The sequence below is a fragment of the Trichechus manatus genome, unplaced genomic scaffold (assembly GCF_000243295.1).
Source record: "Trichechus manatus latirostris isolate Lorelei unplaced genomic scaffold, TriManLat1.0 scaffold00213, whole genome shotgun sequence".
Taxonomy (NCBI): Eukaryota; Metazoa; Chordata; class Mammalia; order Sirenia; family Trichechidae; genus Trichechus; species Trichechus manatus.
Genome location: NW_004444149.1, coordinates 2,080,959 through 2,097,535, shown reverse-complemented (window position 1 = coordinate 2,097,535; position 16,577 = coordinate 2,080,959). Strand labels below are relative to the sequence as shown.

Sequence of the window (16,577 nt, the reverse complement as noted above, 5' to 3'; positions counted from 1 at the left end):
GCCCGCCGCACCCCTCTCCCGGCCTGTTGCTGGCACTCCTACTGCTTCTAGTTTCTCATCTCTCCATCCCATCCTCTGGCTGCTGCTACATTGCAACCCTGTCCTTCCTTCAGCGGGTGCCCCCGGCCCTCTCAATGCCATCAGTGGCGCCCCACTCCATTTCCTGTAGGAAAGTTCCCCGCAGACCTTCAGTCAGCCTCTTTCCATGAACTTGTAACCATCCAGCCACAGGCCGTCCCACTCCCCGCAAGCCACCTTCTCACCTAGCCCCGCCTGAAGCCCCTACCCCTCACCAAAACCTACCGTCCTTCAAGGTCCAGCTCAAAGGCCAGCCGCTCCTTCCTCTTCCCGCCTTGGCCGACTCCTCCTGCCTTCACTAAGAGAGAACTTTTTACGCTCGGCTTTAACTAACCCAGTGAGCCTCAGGGGCCAGGACTGGGGACCCCACAGCGCCCAGGACCCAGCACAGTGGAGGGCTTAAATAAATCTCTTAAAATCTCTTCCACACCAGGTCCTGCTACACGATTTGGGAACCAGCACTGTCTCCTCCCGTATCACGGGCCGACCTCCCCCAGGAGGTTAAGTAAAATAAAAGTAACTGCTATTTTGACAGTACTCTACAGTTTGCAAAGCCTTTTCCTGTATGCTCTAGCACCTTGCTGAACCCTCACAACCTCTGAGGGAGTATCTGTAGTCTCACTTCAACAACGAGAAAGGCGAACAAGGAGGGACATCTTGCCCAAGGCTCAGGGAGGCAGCGGTGGCGACCTGAGACTCTGGGTTTTCTGATGTCCAAGCTTGTCCAGGCCAACGGTTTGGTTAGAAAAGTTCTAGGCTGGGCCCCCACCTGACCCAGGATAAAGAACAGGTGAGTGGGGACGGGGCTCTGCTTTTGTTCTAAGCCCTCGTGGGGGGTAGGCAAGGCCTACTCTGGAAACCGAGGGCTAATAAAGAGATGGGCAGCAACCCTGAGGGAAGGCCCCTGACGGGAGGGATAGGCAACCAGAAAGAGCAGAGCTGGCCTCCGCAGAATCCAGACACCTGCCTGAATTGGTTGACAACGGGGCATCTGTGGCTCAGGTGACTGGTGAAGTGGGGCGCAGAGGGTTCTTGTCTAGGTTTAAGGCAACACTCCCAAGCCCCCACTCTGCAGTGTCCCTGCTGTGGGCATGGGAAGGGACCAGGAACACCTGTGGCCCCTGACAAGGCTGGACAGGGAGATGTTCCTGCATCAGGGTGGCCCTGGGAGGTTCCCTTGGCAACAGCCAGCCAGTCCAGCCTCTGTCCTCGGGCCAGTGGAGGGGGCTGGGAGCAGCTTTCAACAGGAACACGTCTCTGGTCCTGGTGGAGCTGATGGGGGTGGTACAGGCCACCATCCCGCCCTTGCTTCATCACCCCGGGAGGCTGGAAGTGGACAGCAGAGAGGAAAGGCTAGGGACTGGGAGGACCCGGGAAGACAGCGAGAGGCTGGGGAGATCCTGGAGGAGGTCACAGGGCCAGACGGGACATGGGTGATAGAAAGCTGAGCTGGGGGCAGTGGGGGTGAGGGGGGCTGGAGGAGCCTGGGAAATGAGGGGCAGGGTGGGAGGGAGAAACGGCAGTTTGAAGGGTGAGCTGAGAAATGGGTTTTGGGGACTAGCCAAAGGAAGTAGAATTTTTCCATTTGGGAGGGAAGGCCCAAGAAGGCCACCCCACTCCAGTGATTTTCCCAAGGCACCCTGAGCTCTGAGGCTGGCAGGCCCTTCCGGGGGAGCTGGGAGCCCTCCCAGAGGAAACTAGCTTGGGCTAGAAGAGCCCAGACAGACAGGAGGCCAAGCAGGAATGGGTGGCAGGGTCCACTGGCTCTCCCACAGGCCCCCACCTTCCCCACCCCGCCCCCAGGCCAGAAGCAGAGCCTGAGCCCTGGGAAGAGGCGGCCAGCAGTGCTGTTCCCCCAGCTCCAGCCCCCTTGGTGCCTCATCTCCACAGGCTGGCCGGATGGCGTGGGGAGCAGCCTGTGATCTGGAACCCAGGATCCTCCCTCTTCACCGCAATGCCGTGGGTGCACAGTGTGGGGGTAGGGATGGGAGAGGGGCCTCATAACCTACAATGGGCGTGAGGACCACCTCCCAACTGCACCCAATGTCCCTGGAACCCTGGTCCTCCTCAACACCCCCTCAGGTTCGTGGTTTTTTCTCCAATTCAGCGGTGTCAGAAACCTCCAGCTCAGCATATCCACTTCCTAAGGAAGAGAACAGGGGCCTGGGGGAACCTCTCAACCTCCCCGAGAGTTCGTTATGCAAACGAAGAAAGTGAGCCCTAGAAATGAAACTGAGAAGGCCCAAGCAGCCACAATGAGAGTCAGCACCCTCTGGGAAGCCAGGAGTCCCCTCCCCAAGCCCAAACCTACACGCACATACACACACAAGCTCCAGAACACTAACCTCTGCCTACCTTCTAGCCTGCAACCTTCTCCCAGCCACCCAGGTTTACCACACAGCTGCAGGCAGCAAGAATTCTCAGCACCTGTGGTAGGTGAGGGGAATCCCTGGGTGGTGCAAACAGTTAATGCACTCAGCTGCTAACTGAAAGGTTGGAGGTTCAAATCCACCCATGGGCGCCTCGGAAGAAAGACCTGGCAATCTACCTCTGAAAAATCAGCCATTGAAAACCCTGTGGAGCACAGTTCTACTCTGACACATATGGAGTCACCATGGGTTGGAATCAACTCAACAGCAACTGGTTTAGTTTGGTTTTTGGTTGGAGGGCAAGGTAATGTGAACAGGATAAAGCTAGGCCAACCTGTACTTCCTCTTCCTGACCCCTCCCCTCCAGGAATAGAGGACTCCTTCCTACAACCCCCTATGATGCTCCAGCCCCTATCACTGACCCTGTGCCCGAGAGGGAATTCTTCCTTAGGTCTAACTAGAGTCCCTCTTGCTGCAGACAGCAGGTCATATCCCTCTCCACTGGACTATAAACTCCTTGAGGAGCGTCTGCATTCCCAGAGCCTCACTGTTTGAGAGACACAATAGACTTTGCGGCTGAGTGGTCCTTGTTCTACCCCTAGCCCTGCCACCACCCCCACGATGGAATGAAATGAGCTAACGTGGTGATACATAAGCATTTTCTAAATAATACAGAAATCCATCACAGCTCCTTCTGGGACTGCAGTCCCTCCCCTCCTGAAGGGACAGCGCTGCTCTGCCCTGGCCTGAGCAGTCAGGCAATGTCATTCTGCCCCCTGCACTGACTGGGGGATTTCCAGGGTAGTCCAAAAGCCCAGTGTGCTGCCTACAAGACTGAGGTGAGATCTCAGGAAGGACTTCCTAAAGAGAAGCCAAAGAGGAGTCTGAGTCTTCTCAGGAGAGCCAACAGGCCCGGGATCAGTGAGGTGGGGTCTGAGATCAGTAGTAGGTAGTGGGGGCAGGGAGGTCTGGAGACAATGTGGAGCCAGGGTGCCACCTAGTGGCTCCCTCACCTCCAAAGCAGAGAAGGCTTGGAGCCGGGGGAGGGGAGTCCTCTCCCGCTTCCACTACCTGCTCTAATGCAGGCAGGTAAATAACCTGAGAGCCAAATACGAGACAGGCATTTTGCTTCATTGGTTTATTTCATCTCTCCCCCAGCCCTTCAATCCCCTTTTTGGAGCATTAAGAAACCTAAGGCTTCCATAGATTAATTTGCCCGAGATCACACAGCCTGGATTTGAGACCAAGACGCAAGACTCCAAAGCCCTCGCTGCTCACCTTTCTGCATCTCTCAGGAGTGCAGCCAGAGCAGCTGTGAGCAGAATGGGGACGTTCTGGCCCAGTGGGCCTGGGGTTTGTTGGCAGTGCAGGGTGAGGGAAAAGGGAGCAAGTGGAAGAAGGGGGCAAGTACCAGTGCCAAGGATGGCGGCGGGCGTGGGCGCCCTGTGCTCAGAACTACCCCCAGTGACAGAGCCCCACCCAGTGTCCCGGCTCCAAGCACTTTATTGGGATCTGAGCCTACAGTTCACCCGAGGAGGTGAGGCCATGCGAGAAGCTGGGGCAAAAGGAGGCTTCACCACCCAGGGGACGGTTGCTCCCAAAGCTAACGACACCCCAGGGAAAGCCCTCCATGTAAGGCCTCCAGCCAGCAACTCTGGTCAAATCCCAGTGGGCACTGGGCCAACGTCTGGGGTGAAGGGGCCCACCTGGGGTCATCACACACAAAACAGGGTGAAAGTTCCTTGCCTTCACAATCAAAATGTCACCCCCTCTCTCCCACCCCTCCCCCATCAAAAAAAAACAAAAAAACAAAAAACAGGCTCTTTTCTCATTCCCCCACTTCACAGTGGCACACGTTCAGGCTCCAAGGATCCTGGCCTAGGGCCCTGAGCATTTGCATAGATTTGCATAGATTTGCATAGACAGCATGGCGGGTCCAGCTAAGGCCTTTTTCTAGCAGAAGTGGCATCAGCGTAGGTGTGGGTGATTTCACCCTCCTCTGCTTGGTTGATCCCCCACCAAGGACACCAGGCAAGCGAGGGGAGGTGCTACTTTAACAGTCTGAGCCCCAGCCCCGTGGGCTGGGTAACGAAGAGCACAGGCTGGGCCCAGGCTGAGGTGATTCCCCTGATGGGGCAGGGCCTCAGCCCCTGTGGCGGTGGCTGTGGTGGTGGCTGTGTTCTTCCCTGGGCCCCAAGACTCTGGGGCTCCGGAAGGGCTTGTCCTTCTTCCCCGACCTGTGGGGGGACATGGGGTGAGGGCAGGAAGAAGCCTTAAGAGTACAATACCATGTAATGAGCTGGGGCTCCCTGAAGAGAGGGACGCTGCTCCTTCTAATGAAGCCAACACATTGCAGCCACCGCCAAGCACGCAGGGCTGCACACCTGGTCTCCCAGGATGAAGGCACAGGGCGGGCGGCGGGAAGGCAGGGAGCCGTCTGCTTACCCCTGGGTATATGCAGATACAGGAGGGCAGGAAAATTCCCCAACCCAGAAGGGGAACCCCAAGATCACTCTAGGGTGAGGCCAGACAGCCTCGTGCTCTCAGGAGAAGACAGGAAGCTCATCTGGATGCCTTCTCTAAGGGAAGCTGCTGGGGACTAAAAGATAAGACCTCAAGACAAAGCCCTCCCCCTCCAGGGCCCTTGCGCCTTTACATCCGCCCGCTGCCCCCATCCTCCATCTCCCCCCACCGTCCCACCAGACCAAACTCCCCCGCAGCTCCCCACCTCTTTTTCAGTGCTTTGTCTCCAAAAAAGTGACTAAAGATGAAGTCCTCAAAGTCATCCACCTCGTCGTCATCACCTGTCTGCCTCACAGCCACCTCCTCCAGGCTGTCCTCCAAGGCATCCACAAAATCCCGGAAGCGGAGGCGGTCATGGCGGAAGACACCATCCTCACCAAAATAAGCAGGTGAGAGAGGCAGCTCCTTGGTCAGCTGCCCAGCCCAGGGCAGCCGCGCCAGGTACGTCCTCAGCAGAGAGGCCAGCTCCTGCTGCCGCACTGGAGCTAGCTCCATGCCGAAGAAGGCCAGGCCCTCCTGCCGCGCACACTCATCCACACCCGAGCAACCCTGGGGTGCCTGGTACTTCTGCCTCAAAAGCTCTCCCCAGGGTGGGAGGGGGTTGTGCCTGTCTTTCGCCCCTTCCTTCCACCGAGGATGCTTCTGCTTTTCTCCAGGGGAGTGAGGGCTCCCATTCTTCCTTGGGGGCTCCCTGGGGCCTTGTGGCTTGCCATCCTTGTCCTCCCACTCTTGAACCCTCAGCTTCCCCTCTTTCCTCTTCCTTGTCTGTTCCCGGTCCTTCTCGCTCTCCCAGCTCTTCCTTTCCCCGCCTGATCCCTCCTTCTTATGCTTCCAATGTTCAGCCTTCCGGTTCCCCTGCCCACCCCACCACTTTTCCTTGCCACTTCGCTCCCTGGAACTCTGGAAGTGGAGTTCCTGACCCCAAGCCCCTGAGGCATTGGCAGGGGTCCCAGGATCCTGGCCCCAGCTCTCTAGGTCCTGCAGCTTCTGGGCCAGTCTATGGCTCAGCTTGGCCAGGCCAGAATGGGCTGGGTCCCCTTGGCCGGCCTCCCGCAAGCTCTGCTCCAGGTCCTGCTGCACAGACCCCAGAAGCCGTCGCTGCCTCTCCAACTCTTGCCTTAGTCCCTGGGCCTCAGCCTCCAGCTGCTCCTTCTGCTCCAGGAAGCCAGAGCCTGGCTCCTGCTCCCTGGGGCCTTGCCCCTCAGTGGCCTTGTCACCCTGCAAGCCACTGCCCCAGGTAAGGCACACCCCGTCTGGGCCCCAGACTATACAGTCGGCCTTCATCCCCTGCAGCCGGGTCCGCAGCTGCTGCAGCTCTGACTCCAGGGCCTGCTGGGAAGCCTCGCCCTGCTGCAGGGCCCCCCGGAGCCGGGCATTCTCCTCCTCCAGCCTTTTGGGCTGGAGCATCAGGCTCTGGAGCTCTTCCTTCTGGGCCTGAATGGAGCAGGGATGGGGGTTGGGCACAATCTTGTCAGGATGGGCCCAGTGCCCTTGACCCCAATCCCATTCTCTCATGGTGGGCATGAGGCTCAAGACCCTTTTATGGCCTGAGACACTCAGAGGGTTTAGTTCTCATCCTATTCCTCATCCCACCCTGTACCAGACCGGAGGATACCCAGATTCCATCCTGGGCCTTGGCATCTCTGTCCTTATCTAAGCACACATTTTAGAGTCAGCTAAGGATAGCCAGTATGTGACTCTCGCGGCCCCGTTCCCACCTCCCATGCCCGGACAGACATTGTCAACTGAGCACAGCACTGCTCTCCCACTGAGCCTTAGCATGTTCTTCAACTCCTTCCACACAACGCTCCAGGCAGACCAATCACTTAGAGGTGGCATGCCAGCCCTGGCCTAAACCTTAGCACAAGGGATATGAACAGGGAATTAGAAAGATGCTCTGACTATAGTGGGAAAAGCAGAGGGTCAAGGTGTGGGCGGTGGGGGCACAGGGGACACTCTTGTGGGAAGACACTAGGACAGAAACCTCGCCCAGGGAAGGCTGGCCCAGCCCACCCCCTCCCACTGGTGCCCACCTGCAGCTGGGCCTGCAGCAGCCTGATGTCCTGGTTCTCCTTGGCCAGCTTGTCCAACAGAAGGGCCATGTTCTGCAGGCTGGGGACACTGCCAAGGGGCGCCGAGGCCTGCAGCTCCCTTAGCCCATCCTGAGGGTATAGAAGCCAGTTGCACCGCCCGTTCCCCTCCACTAGGCCTCACGCACCTATGGAGATACTCACACATACCTGCCCATCTCCCACAGCATCCTGCAACTCAGTATCCGACCCAGTACCCGGGATGACCTGCAGCTCCACTTCCTCCAAAGGCCCTATGGGAAAAAGAGGTCCTGACACTGGCTCAGTGGGTGAGCAGTGCTGTGCTCAATTAATAATGTCTGTCTGGGCATGGGAGATGAGAACAGAGCTGGGAGAGTCACATACTGGCTATTGTTAGCTGAATCCAAAAAGTGTGTGCTTAGATAAGGAGAAGCTGAGGCCAAGAATGGAATTGGGGGTCTGTTGCAAGGTGAGGATGGGGAATAGGACAAGAACCAAATCCCCTGAGTGTCTCAGGCTATAAAAGGGGCCCAAAGAGTCTACTCTCTCCCTAAACACACACACACACACCCACACATTCACCCCTTCCACCAACTCCATGGCTGAGAAATCCAGTGAGGTAAAGGACCAAGGATTACCCTGCACAGCTGAAAAGGCCAATAACTGAGCAATAAGTGTGCAACCCCCAGCGGCAGACAACCCCACCCACCATCGCTGCCCCTTGGGGGTGGGAGAGGACAGACATGCCACAAGCCAGGCCCCTGCGCACTCACCACTCTCCGATTCTGAGACGCCACCTGAGGATAAAGTCAGAAGAGTCCAATAAGGCCCAAAGGGGAGAGGGTGGAAAGGGGCAGGGGAGACTGTGGTAAGAAGCAGGAGGGCAGCAGGGGCCAGAGAAGAGGCCCAAGGCCCCAGCAGGGAGGCACTACTCACCAGAGAAGAGGAGGATCCCGAGGCCCAGAAGAACCAGAGCTCCAAGAAGGCACATGTTGAGGGAGATGCCCAGCTCCCCAACCACACCCTCGCTCCCTGCCTGGTCCTCCACACCCAGAGATGCCGAGGGCTGAGGTGGGCTGGGGCCCCGGCCCCACCGTCTCCGCAGGCCCTCCATGCCCATGTCGGTGTCGTCCTCACTGCTGGAGCAGCGGAGCTCCTCCCTGATCCAAGCTGGAGGGAAGGATGGGGACAGAGCAGTGACGCAATTGGAGGGACAGGACTTAAAGAGAGAGGGGGAAGTGGAAGGCACAGCGAAGCCCCCGCCCTGACTGCAGAGAGGGGAACAGGAAGACCCTGCCCACTTTTGCCTTGAAGACTGCTCCTGCCCAGTCTGCAGAAGGCAAGAGACCAGTCCTTCCAATCTACAAACTACATCATCCTAAAGCATCCTCTTTCTTCCAACATCGGCCTCCCCATCAAGCTCCTGCAGCCATTCGCAACCTCCTGGTTCCCCTCCTAACTCTGGCCACTCCTTCTCAGCCTCCCTCCCTGGCTCTTCCCTAAGGGCGGTGGTCTTCCTGGCACCATTTCTGGTTCTCTGTTCTTCTCCCCATACCCACAGACACCAACTATCTCTCTCACCCACATCCCTGCCTTTCCCTATGGCCGATGAGTCCTTGATCTGTAACTCCTGAACTGGCCTCCTTTGAGTTCCAGAACTATATGTCTACCTACCTACAGGCCACTTCCATCTGGATGTCCCTCAGGGACCAAACACTCAACACTGCCCTCCAAATTGGTTGTTTTCTGGTGTTCCCCAGTTCAGGGAAAGGCACACTGATACCATCTACCCAACCTCAACCCCTGCCTCTTCACCCCACACCTAGACAATAAGTCTTGACAATTCCACACTTGAACATCTCACAAATTCACTCCTCTTCTCAACGCCCCACTGCAACCACCTTAGTTCAGTCTTCCATCTCCCTTGGCCCAAGCATTGCGGTTGTCTCCTACATGGCCCCCAACCCCCAGCTTCTCTCTCCACACTGTCACTCTTCAGTGGAGATGGATTCGTGCCACTCCTCTGCCACAGACCTTGGACACAACTTCCTTAGCATGGGACATGAAACGCTACACAACCTGGCCCCAACTGCTCTTTCCAACCCCTTCTCCTTCCTCCCCTCCTGCAGACCCACTCTCCTGAGGTGGACCACCCTGGACAGTGGCCCACACACCTTAGCTAATGCTGTAGCCTTGGTCTGGAATGTTCTCTTTTTCCTGCCCCTACCTACCAAAAGCCTACTCTTTGCTCAAGGCTCTGCTCAAATATCACCTCCAATGTGAACATTTCCCCAACTGTCCCTTTCTCTTCCTTCCCCTCAACCTGTCCCCTGACAAAACATCCCTCCCCTTCCTTTGGGTGCACCTTAATTACACCTCCTTCTGCACAACTCATAGGTCTGGCTTGCATCTTGGCTCACTCAGTCTTGATGTGTCCCCTACACAGGCCATGAACCACCCACCTTGCCTTGCCTGGGCCCAAAGCTGACATGGAAGGGACTCAGGGTATGAGGACTGAATTATAGAGATGAGAGGAGGAGGAGAAAGAGGGAGACAGAGACAGAGAGAGAAGGCCCCATGGCAGAGAAGAAAGAGTCAACCAGACCTGCTTTGGGGGCTGAGGGCGAGCTCTGTGGGGGACTTTGATCTTCCAGGCCCTGCGTGTCCAGTCCCAGGCTTTCCACCAGAGGGGTCTCCTGCAAGTCGCTCTGGGCTACTGCGTCTCCCGGGTCGGGGGGCACCACATCACAACCATCACCTTCCAGGGCGCCCTGATGCAGATGCAGCTGTGAGCAGCTCCGGGCCCTCCCCCACTCCCCTCCCCCTCCCCCCAGTGAAGGTCTTCACCTCGGCCTCAGTCTCCTCTGGAGGAATGGGCCCAGACTGGGAGCCTTCACTCTTGAAGACGGTCTCTGTGGTGGGGAGAAAAGGCTCAGCAAAAACACTAACCACCCTGCCCCCAGCTGAACTCCCTCCACGGCTCCTGGCTCTGTGGCGGATGCCCCGGCTCTGTGGCTCCCGCAGCCCCCTGCCAGGATGGAAGGGGCAGGAAAAACCCTGCAAAACTGGATGGAACGAGGGAAGGTCTTTGTAAACCGAGATTAATGGGGAAAAGAAGACTAACCAGCCCCCCTTTCTCAAGGAAACTGAGAAACCCCAGAACATGGAGAAGAGGCAGCTATACCCCTACACTCAGCAGGGCCCCATCACCTTCTCCATCCAACGTCCCAGCCAATTCTTCACCATCTGCCTTGGAGAGGCTTGGAGGGGTCTGGGGGGCCATGTCAGATTCTGGGTCCATCGTGGATTCTGGGCCCAGGGTCTCCACAGGCAGGCTCTGAGGGGAGGGATGTGAGCAGGAGGGCTGCTCCAGAGAAAGAACAGTGGGACAAAATCAGAAGCACGGGGTGCTCTGCTGGGGTTCCTGGGGCTGGCCACACTACTCCGGGACCCCAACCCATATCTCACAAAGATACACTGGGTAGTGAGCCGAGCTGAAGGGGGCAGGGCAGCAAGCTGGCATCTCAGCTCAGATGTAAAGCCTTCAGCCACCCCCTCATCTCACTCACTGCTGTGAGAAGCTTCCAGAGACCGGGCTTCTCTTACACGAAGAAGCACCTCTGGACCAAGGAGGTGAGTCAGTCAGCTTAGCCACAAATGTACAAACCTGGCATCCCCTGAGGGAGGCCAGCTAAAGCCTGGGTTCCCCTGCCCGAGCTCATCACTACTTCCTTTCCCTACAAATGAACAAGCTGGTTATTGGCTGGGGGCAGGGAATGGCAAGAGAACAGCATCCCTTAGGCACCCAAGGGTCACAGCTCTGTTCCCCAGGGGCTTCCCTGCAGCTTCCCATATAACTGGCCACCCACCTACATCTTCCATGTTTTTCTGGCCTTTCCTACTGGCCCCTGACACTTCCCTGCCCACCCCTCTTCCAGCAGGTGGTCACAGAAACCCAGCTCACCCCAGCCACAGTGAGGCCAACCCTGGCTCCACGGTGCTCTCGGCCTGGCCATCGGGCCCTGGCCATGCAGCCTAGGCCCCTCCTCCCCCTACATACTCCTTCTTGGCAGACCCGCCACCCGCCTACCCCATCCATGGCTCCCACTATCCCGCCAAGAATAATTCTTGACCTTAAGATGTTTCTTTCTAATTTTCAAAACACTCTGACAAGTATGGTCTCGTTACATCCTCACAGCCACCTGTACAAGGCAAGAATCATGACCCCCATTTTACAGGTGAGGATAGAGAGGTGAAATGGCTTACTCAGGGTCCCCCAGCTGTCAGCAAAGGCACCCCGATAGGCCAGGGCTCTGACTAAGAGTGTGGTGCCCCTCCTTCTCCACCCCTGCGTCCTCCTCTGCCAGCAAGACCCAATCCATGTGTCTGGCTCCAGCATGATCCCTGAGGTCCCTCACTCGCAGCTCAGTTCCTCAAAGGCACCTCAAACTCAACATGTCCACACTGAGCTTCGCCTTCTCCCCCCCTGCTTATTCCAATATACCAGGTCACTAGGACTTGGAACTCCCAGAGATCCCTTGAACAAGTTTTCTCCATCCCCTCTCCAGCCAGTCTCCCTTCTCAGTGGCTTCAGGAAGCACAGGTGTCCACTAACTCTGACCTGGAGCCCTATAGGATCCCTCAAAACATTCTCCCTGTTCCTACCTAGCTGATATGGTGGCTTCAACCTCTTCCCAATGATTGTCCTGACACCCTCCGGCTCAAGGCCCTTCAAGGGTTTCCCATGAGGATGAGGCCCAGATGCCTCCACCAGGCCCTTCAGTCTCTTCCAGGGGCGCTAGGCTCTGCCCCCAACCTCACTCCAACACTGGCTCTGACACATGTCCCCATCTCCTTCTGTGGCCTCCTCACAGTGTCCCCAGTGTGGGCTTTCCCACTGTTGCCCTAGGGCCGTAGCTCATGCTGGTCTCCCCACCAGAATTCCCTCCCCACTTCTCTCAGCTTACCCAAGTGGTACCCTTCCTTCAAGGCATGGTCCAAGTCCTAACACCTTCCCCCATGAGGTCTTCTCCAATAGCCCCAGCTCGCCTGACGCCTGGGGCTTGATCTCCTCCTCTCTGCCTCTGGAGTTCCTCCCATAGCCAGGAGGAGGTGATGCAGGTGACCATCAGGACCAAGGAAGGGGAAAGACCCAGAAAGCATCCCAGCCCTGCAGGAACCCCCCTTCCATGTGGTTCCCAGGCCCACTCTTCCTACCTCTGAGCCAGCGAGTACCCAACTTTTATCCGAGTCCGGACAGGAGGCCATAGCTGCGGAGGCCCCAGGCTTTGGTGGCTGCCACCTGCAGAGAAAAGCTCTTTTAAGGATCCCAGCTCCCTTCAGAAGAGGCAGAATGCAGAAAGCGGCCTAAGCTGGGTTCCAAAGTTCAAGGGCTGGGCAGCAGCCTCCAGAACGCAGCCTGGTTTTAGTGCTTCAGATCCTAACACCTCAACTCTTCTGGACAGTATGTGCCTTGCAAATCAATCCCTGCAAACAGCCATAGACAAGGCTGACTCTTCCAGGGACCAGCAGGGCCTTGGGAAATTGAACTGACCTTGAAAGGTCAAAGACGCATAGGTTTGCAAAGGCTTTGGGGAATACAGTCCAACCGCCACGTTATAAGCAGGGAAAATGAAGCCCAGAAAAGCTGACTGACTTGATTTGCCAAAGATCAACAGCTAATAAAAAGAGCCAGGAAAGCAATGCTACACCAGGCCCCTCCACAATCACTAACTCCCTCAGAGCCTGGAAGAGAAAACTCTAAGGCCTCCTTCAGCTCTAAGTCTCCCACCAGCCGCCCACCATAAATGCTTTGCATGGTCTAGTTCAAGGGTTCTCAACACTGGCCGCCACCTAAGATTCCGATTCAGTTGGTTGGGGTTGGGCCCAGGCATGGGCTTTTCTTAAAATCTCTCTAAATGATTCTCCTGTGCATCCGGGATTGAGAACCACTGCTGTAGCCTACATCCATCTGGATGCACCTTTAGTAAAGCTCCTTATTCCTCTCACTCTTCATCCAAAATTGTCTTTCCGTTCTTAGTAATCTCCAGAGTTTCATCTTAGAGGACTTGAGGGTAACTGCGAAAAGGGATGTAAGACAACCATCATGTATAAAGCACTTTACAGTTTGTAAAGCATGGATCCCAGCTGTGATCCAGCCCCCTACTAATCTGCTTTGACTTGGCGGGGAAGGGGTAGGGAGTCACTCCAGCTTCCAGAGCCTAACACAAAGCAAGCCAAGGAGAAAGGGACCCATTCCGTCATCCAAGGCCAAGACTGTCCCCTCAGGCTGGGGCAGCTGCAACTGGGGCCTGACGTGAAGGTGGAGGGGTAGGTGAGAGTCCTGGGTTGTGATCTTTCAGAGAAGGCTAAATGACTCCTGACTGAGAACTGGAAGGGCAGTTAAGTAGAAGACAACTCTTTAAGGAAATTGTATGGAAGCCGAGTGAGGATGGCGAAGTATGGCAGTTCCACCTTTGAAAACAACCACACCGCCCCCTTCTGTTTGAGCTGTCTTAAGTCCTGCATGTTGTTGGTTGGTAGGTGCCATCGAGTCAGTTACAACTCATAGTGACCCCATGTACAACAGAACGAAACACTGCCCAGTCCTGTCCCATCCTCACAATTGTTGTTATGCTTGAAACCATTGTTGTAGCCACGGTGTCCATCCATCTCTCTCGTTGAGGGTCTTCCTTTTTCGCTGACCCTCCACTCCACCAAGCATGATGTCCTTCTCCAGTGGCCCTTGCCAGTCAAGATCTAGGCCCAGGACAGGCGAAAAACACCTCACAGAATCTTCCTCAATGTTCACGCCTTCCATCCCACATGGAGACAGGAGAATAGCTGCAATGACATCCCCATGCCAAGTCCAGCAGGATACCCTGGCAGGCTTCTACAGGCATCCATAGAACCATCGCTGCTCTGCCTTCCGCTGTCAGGCCCCACCCCCGCTGTTGTCATCATCTCCCCATCCCCAGTTGCTGCGTGTGACTGTTAACAGGTGGTGGCAGGAAGGAAGTGGCAGCAGCTCGGGCTGAAGTCCTTGTTTATCCCTGGCTGTGTAGAGCCTGCTCAGGTCCTCCGGAATGAGGCACCATGACAACCAGGATGATGTCAGACCCACTGTCTCTATGGAAACCAGCCACCGTATTTGGGTCAACAACACAAACACTTCCGAGAGCCGAACAGGAGACAGTATGGAACCCCTGTTCACAGGGTCCGAAACCCTGATACCTCTTTGTTCGAATCACCCAGGATTCCAAAAGTACCCCTGTTCTTGGAAGCCAGCATCTCACTGCCTTATTAGGAAGCTCCTTCTGCTGTCTGATCTCCACACTTCCCTGTTGTGTTTTCAGATCTTTTTCTTCTCATTGACCTCTAAGAAGAAAACTCACCTCTACCCGCTCCCCACCCCCTCTCCCTTTTTATTCATCATCCGCCCCCAGGCAGGATTCAACCAAATCATCCTGTAAGGAATGTCAAGGAACCCTGGTGGTGCAATGGTTAAGCACTTGGCTGCTAACTGAAAGGTTAACAGTTCAAGCCCACCAGCTCCTCCATGAAAGAAAGATGTGACAGTCAGCTTCTGTAAAGATTTACAGCCTTGGAAACCGTATAGGGCGATTCTACTCTGTCCTACAGGGTCGCTATGAGTCAGAATCGACTCGAAGGCAGTGGGTTTGGTTATTTGGTGTCTGGAAGGACTGTCAGACTTCTGCTATTTCTAAAATACAGCTAAAGGGGGAGCTCTCCCACTCTGTACGAAGCTAGGAAGTCTCACCTCTGGCTAATTTCAGGCCCTCTAACAGTTGTTCACCCCAACTCCGAAAAGCAAAGGACCCAGGGGCACAAGAATTTGCCAGGGGGACCCAGAGCAAGTTCCTGTTTTGGAAACGTCCGCCAAGGGCCCTCCTTCGCCAGCCCAGAAAAGACAAACAGATCTGTGGATCCCAAGTAAAGCCCATCCCCTCGAGAGTTCTGCCCTCCCTTTCCTTTATTCTCCCTCGCAGGCGACCCGTGGTCCCCTTCCCGGCTGGGGAATTACCTGACCCAGCTTCAGTCTTCCGCTGAACTTGCTGCTGCCTCCCCTGGTTTCCAGCCCAAGAAAGGAGGAGAGTCATGTGACCAGTGGCTGACCAATGGCAAATAAGCTTCCCCCAGGGGGCGGAAACTTTTGGCCAATCAGCGCTGGCATTGAGACCCAGAAGAGGGGAGGGGGGACCTGCAGAGCCCGTAAACCTGTGCTTCCCTCCCGGTGAGAGACTGGGGTCCCTGAAAACTGAATTCTGGGCGACCTCCTCTCCTTTCCTAGTGCCTAAACAGTTTCTAGAGGGAAGACCCAAAATCGAAAGGCAAAGGTGATGTCTTCCGAGACAACAAGCTCACGGGGCCAGCTTGGCCCAGAAGGGACGGCGACAGCTGCAAGCCGGGGGAGGGAAGAGGGGCGGGTGGCGAACTGTGGACCTGGAAATAGCCCTCTTGCCACTCTCCCCACCTCGATCCAGTGCAAACTGTTTAAGGATGCCACTGCTGTTTAAAAAAAAAGACGGGGGGTCCGAAGAACCTCCAAAAATAAAATGTTAGAGCAAGAGCAGCTTCTCCCCCCACCCCAGGCGCTACACTTGACTCTGACAACTGCGGAAAGGAGCGGCAGTAAACCCAGAAGAGCTTCCAGCACTTGTCTCCCAGAGGTCTTGGAGCCAAAGCTCCTTCCAGGCTCCAGGCCTGGCCCAGGAATGTGCTCAAAAAAGAAACTCAATTTCTCACAACAGGGCGGGGGGTGGGGTGGGTGCATCCCTTGGCTCAGCAGCTTGTACCACGGTCAGCTCGGGGCCTGAATCCACTGCCATTCCCACTTCCAGGGAACCCCTCTAAGTTACCCATCTCAGTGGTGACACTGGCTCATCTGGCCTTTTCTGCACATAAACCATAAGGAGTCCTTGTCTGGATTTTCAAGTCATTTTATTAATCCAACCGTACAAAACACTCTCCCACCATATCTCTGCCACCCCACTTTCTTCCAAGTAGTGGAGGGAGACGGAGCAGAGGAAGACACCCCCCCCAACCTACCCCACTTTACAAAAAGGTGGGGGGGGGGACAACACAAAAATAGCAACAGATAAAGGGGCAAAGAGAAACACAATCACAGCACAGAGCTGAGCGGTGGGGAGCTGTCATCTGCTGTTTTCCTGTGAGGAAGACGGGAAGGGAGAAGTCCAGAGGCCTGCTCCCCCAGCCTCAAAGGCTGCTGGCTCCTCCAGGGCAGGAGTTCTGCAATCTGCCCTCAGTCTCCTCGCTCGGTGCTAGGGAACTGAGAGACGTGGGGGAGGGGACCACAGAGGGGCCTTCGCCACCACACCTTGTGCTTAGGTACCACTAAGTGCCCTCAAGAGGGCCACACCCCCTGCCTGCCCTTCCCCGCCCCAGCGAGGAATGCAGACAAGAGCTGAAGGAAGAGCAGCTGTGGGGGGGAGGGGAGGGGAGGGTTCCGGATCAGTCCCTGGGCCACTCTGGCAGGCAGTGCTTCAAAAGAAAATAAAAACAAGTCAAGCCCAGT

The 16,577-nt window shown here is 56.2% G+C and overlaps 1 protein-coding gene across 5 annotated transcripts; it reads right to left on the bottom strand.

The window, feature by feature from the left end:
* Positions 1–3,570: 3,570 nt before the first annotated feature.
* PBXIP1 (PBX homeobox interacting protein 1) lies at positions 3,571–15,213 on the bottom strand. 5 transcript variants are annotated; one of them, XM_023742569.1, is made up of 11 exons: positions 15,066–15,213; positions 12,239–12,323; positions 10,232–10,358; positions 9,869–9,933; positions 9,627–9,792; positions 7,958–8,191; positions 7,795–7,818; positions 7,211–7,293; positions 7,004–7,132; positions 5,176–6,404; positions 3,571–4,684 (listed from the first exon to the last, which is right to left on the bottom strand). In XM_023742569.1, the coding sequence occupies exons 2-11, from the start codon at positions 12,287–12,289 to the stop codon at positions 4,591–4,593; spliced, it is 2,202 nt and encodes a 733-aa protein (XP_023598337.1). In that variant the 5' UTR covers positions 12,290–12,323; positions 15,066–15,213; the 3' UTR covers positions 3,571–4,590. The 5 variants fall into 5 exon arrangements, with proteins under 5 accessions (XP_023598337.1, XP_023598336.1, XP_023598334.1 ...); XM_023742568.1 differs by having other exon boundaries at positions 10,232–10,385; positions 15,066–15,212; XM_023742566.1 differs by lacking the exon at positions 15,066–15,213 and adding an exon at positions 13,645–14,596 and having other exon boundaries at positions 10,232–10,385; positions 12,239–13,099.
* Positions 15,214–16,577: the final 1,364 nt, after the last annotated feature.

What these genes read in the sequence shown, in the direction of transcription:
- PBXIP1 (XM_023742568.1), bottom strand. Translation starts at nt 12,289, where the DNA reads ATGGCCTCCTGTCCGGACTCGGATAAAAGTTGGGTACTCGCTGGCTCA. An exon ending in TGGGACGTTGGATGGAGAAG is followed by an intron (nt 9,934 to 10,231) that starts GTGATGGGGCCC and finishes TCCCCACCACAG; the next exon opens with AGACCGTCTTCAAGAGTGAA. An exon ending in ATGCTGTGGGAGATGGGCAG is followed by an intron (nt 7,133 to 7,210) that starts GTATGTGTGAGT and finishes CTATACCCTCAG; the next exon opens with GATGGGCTAAGGGAGCTGCA.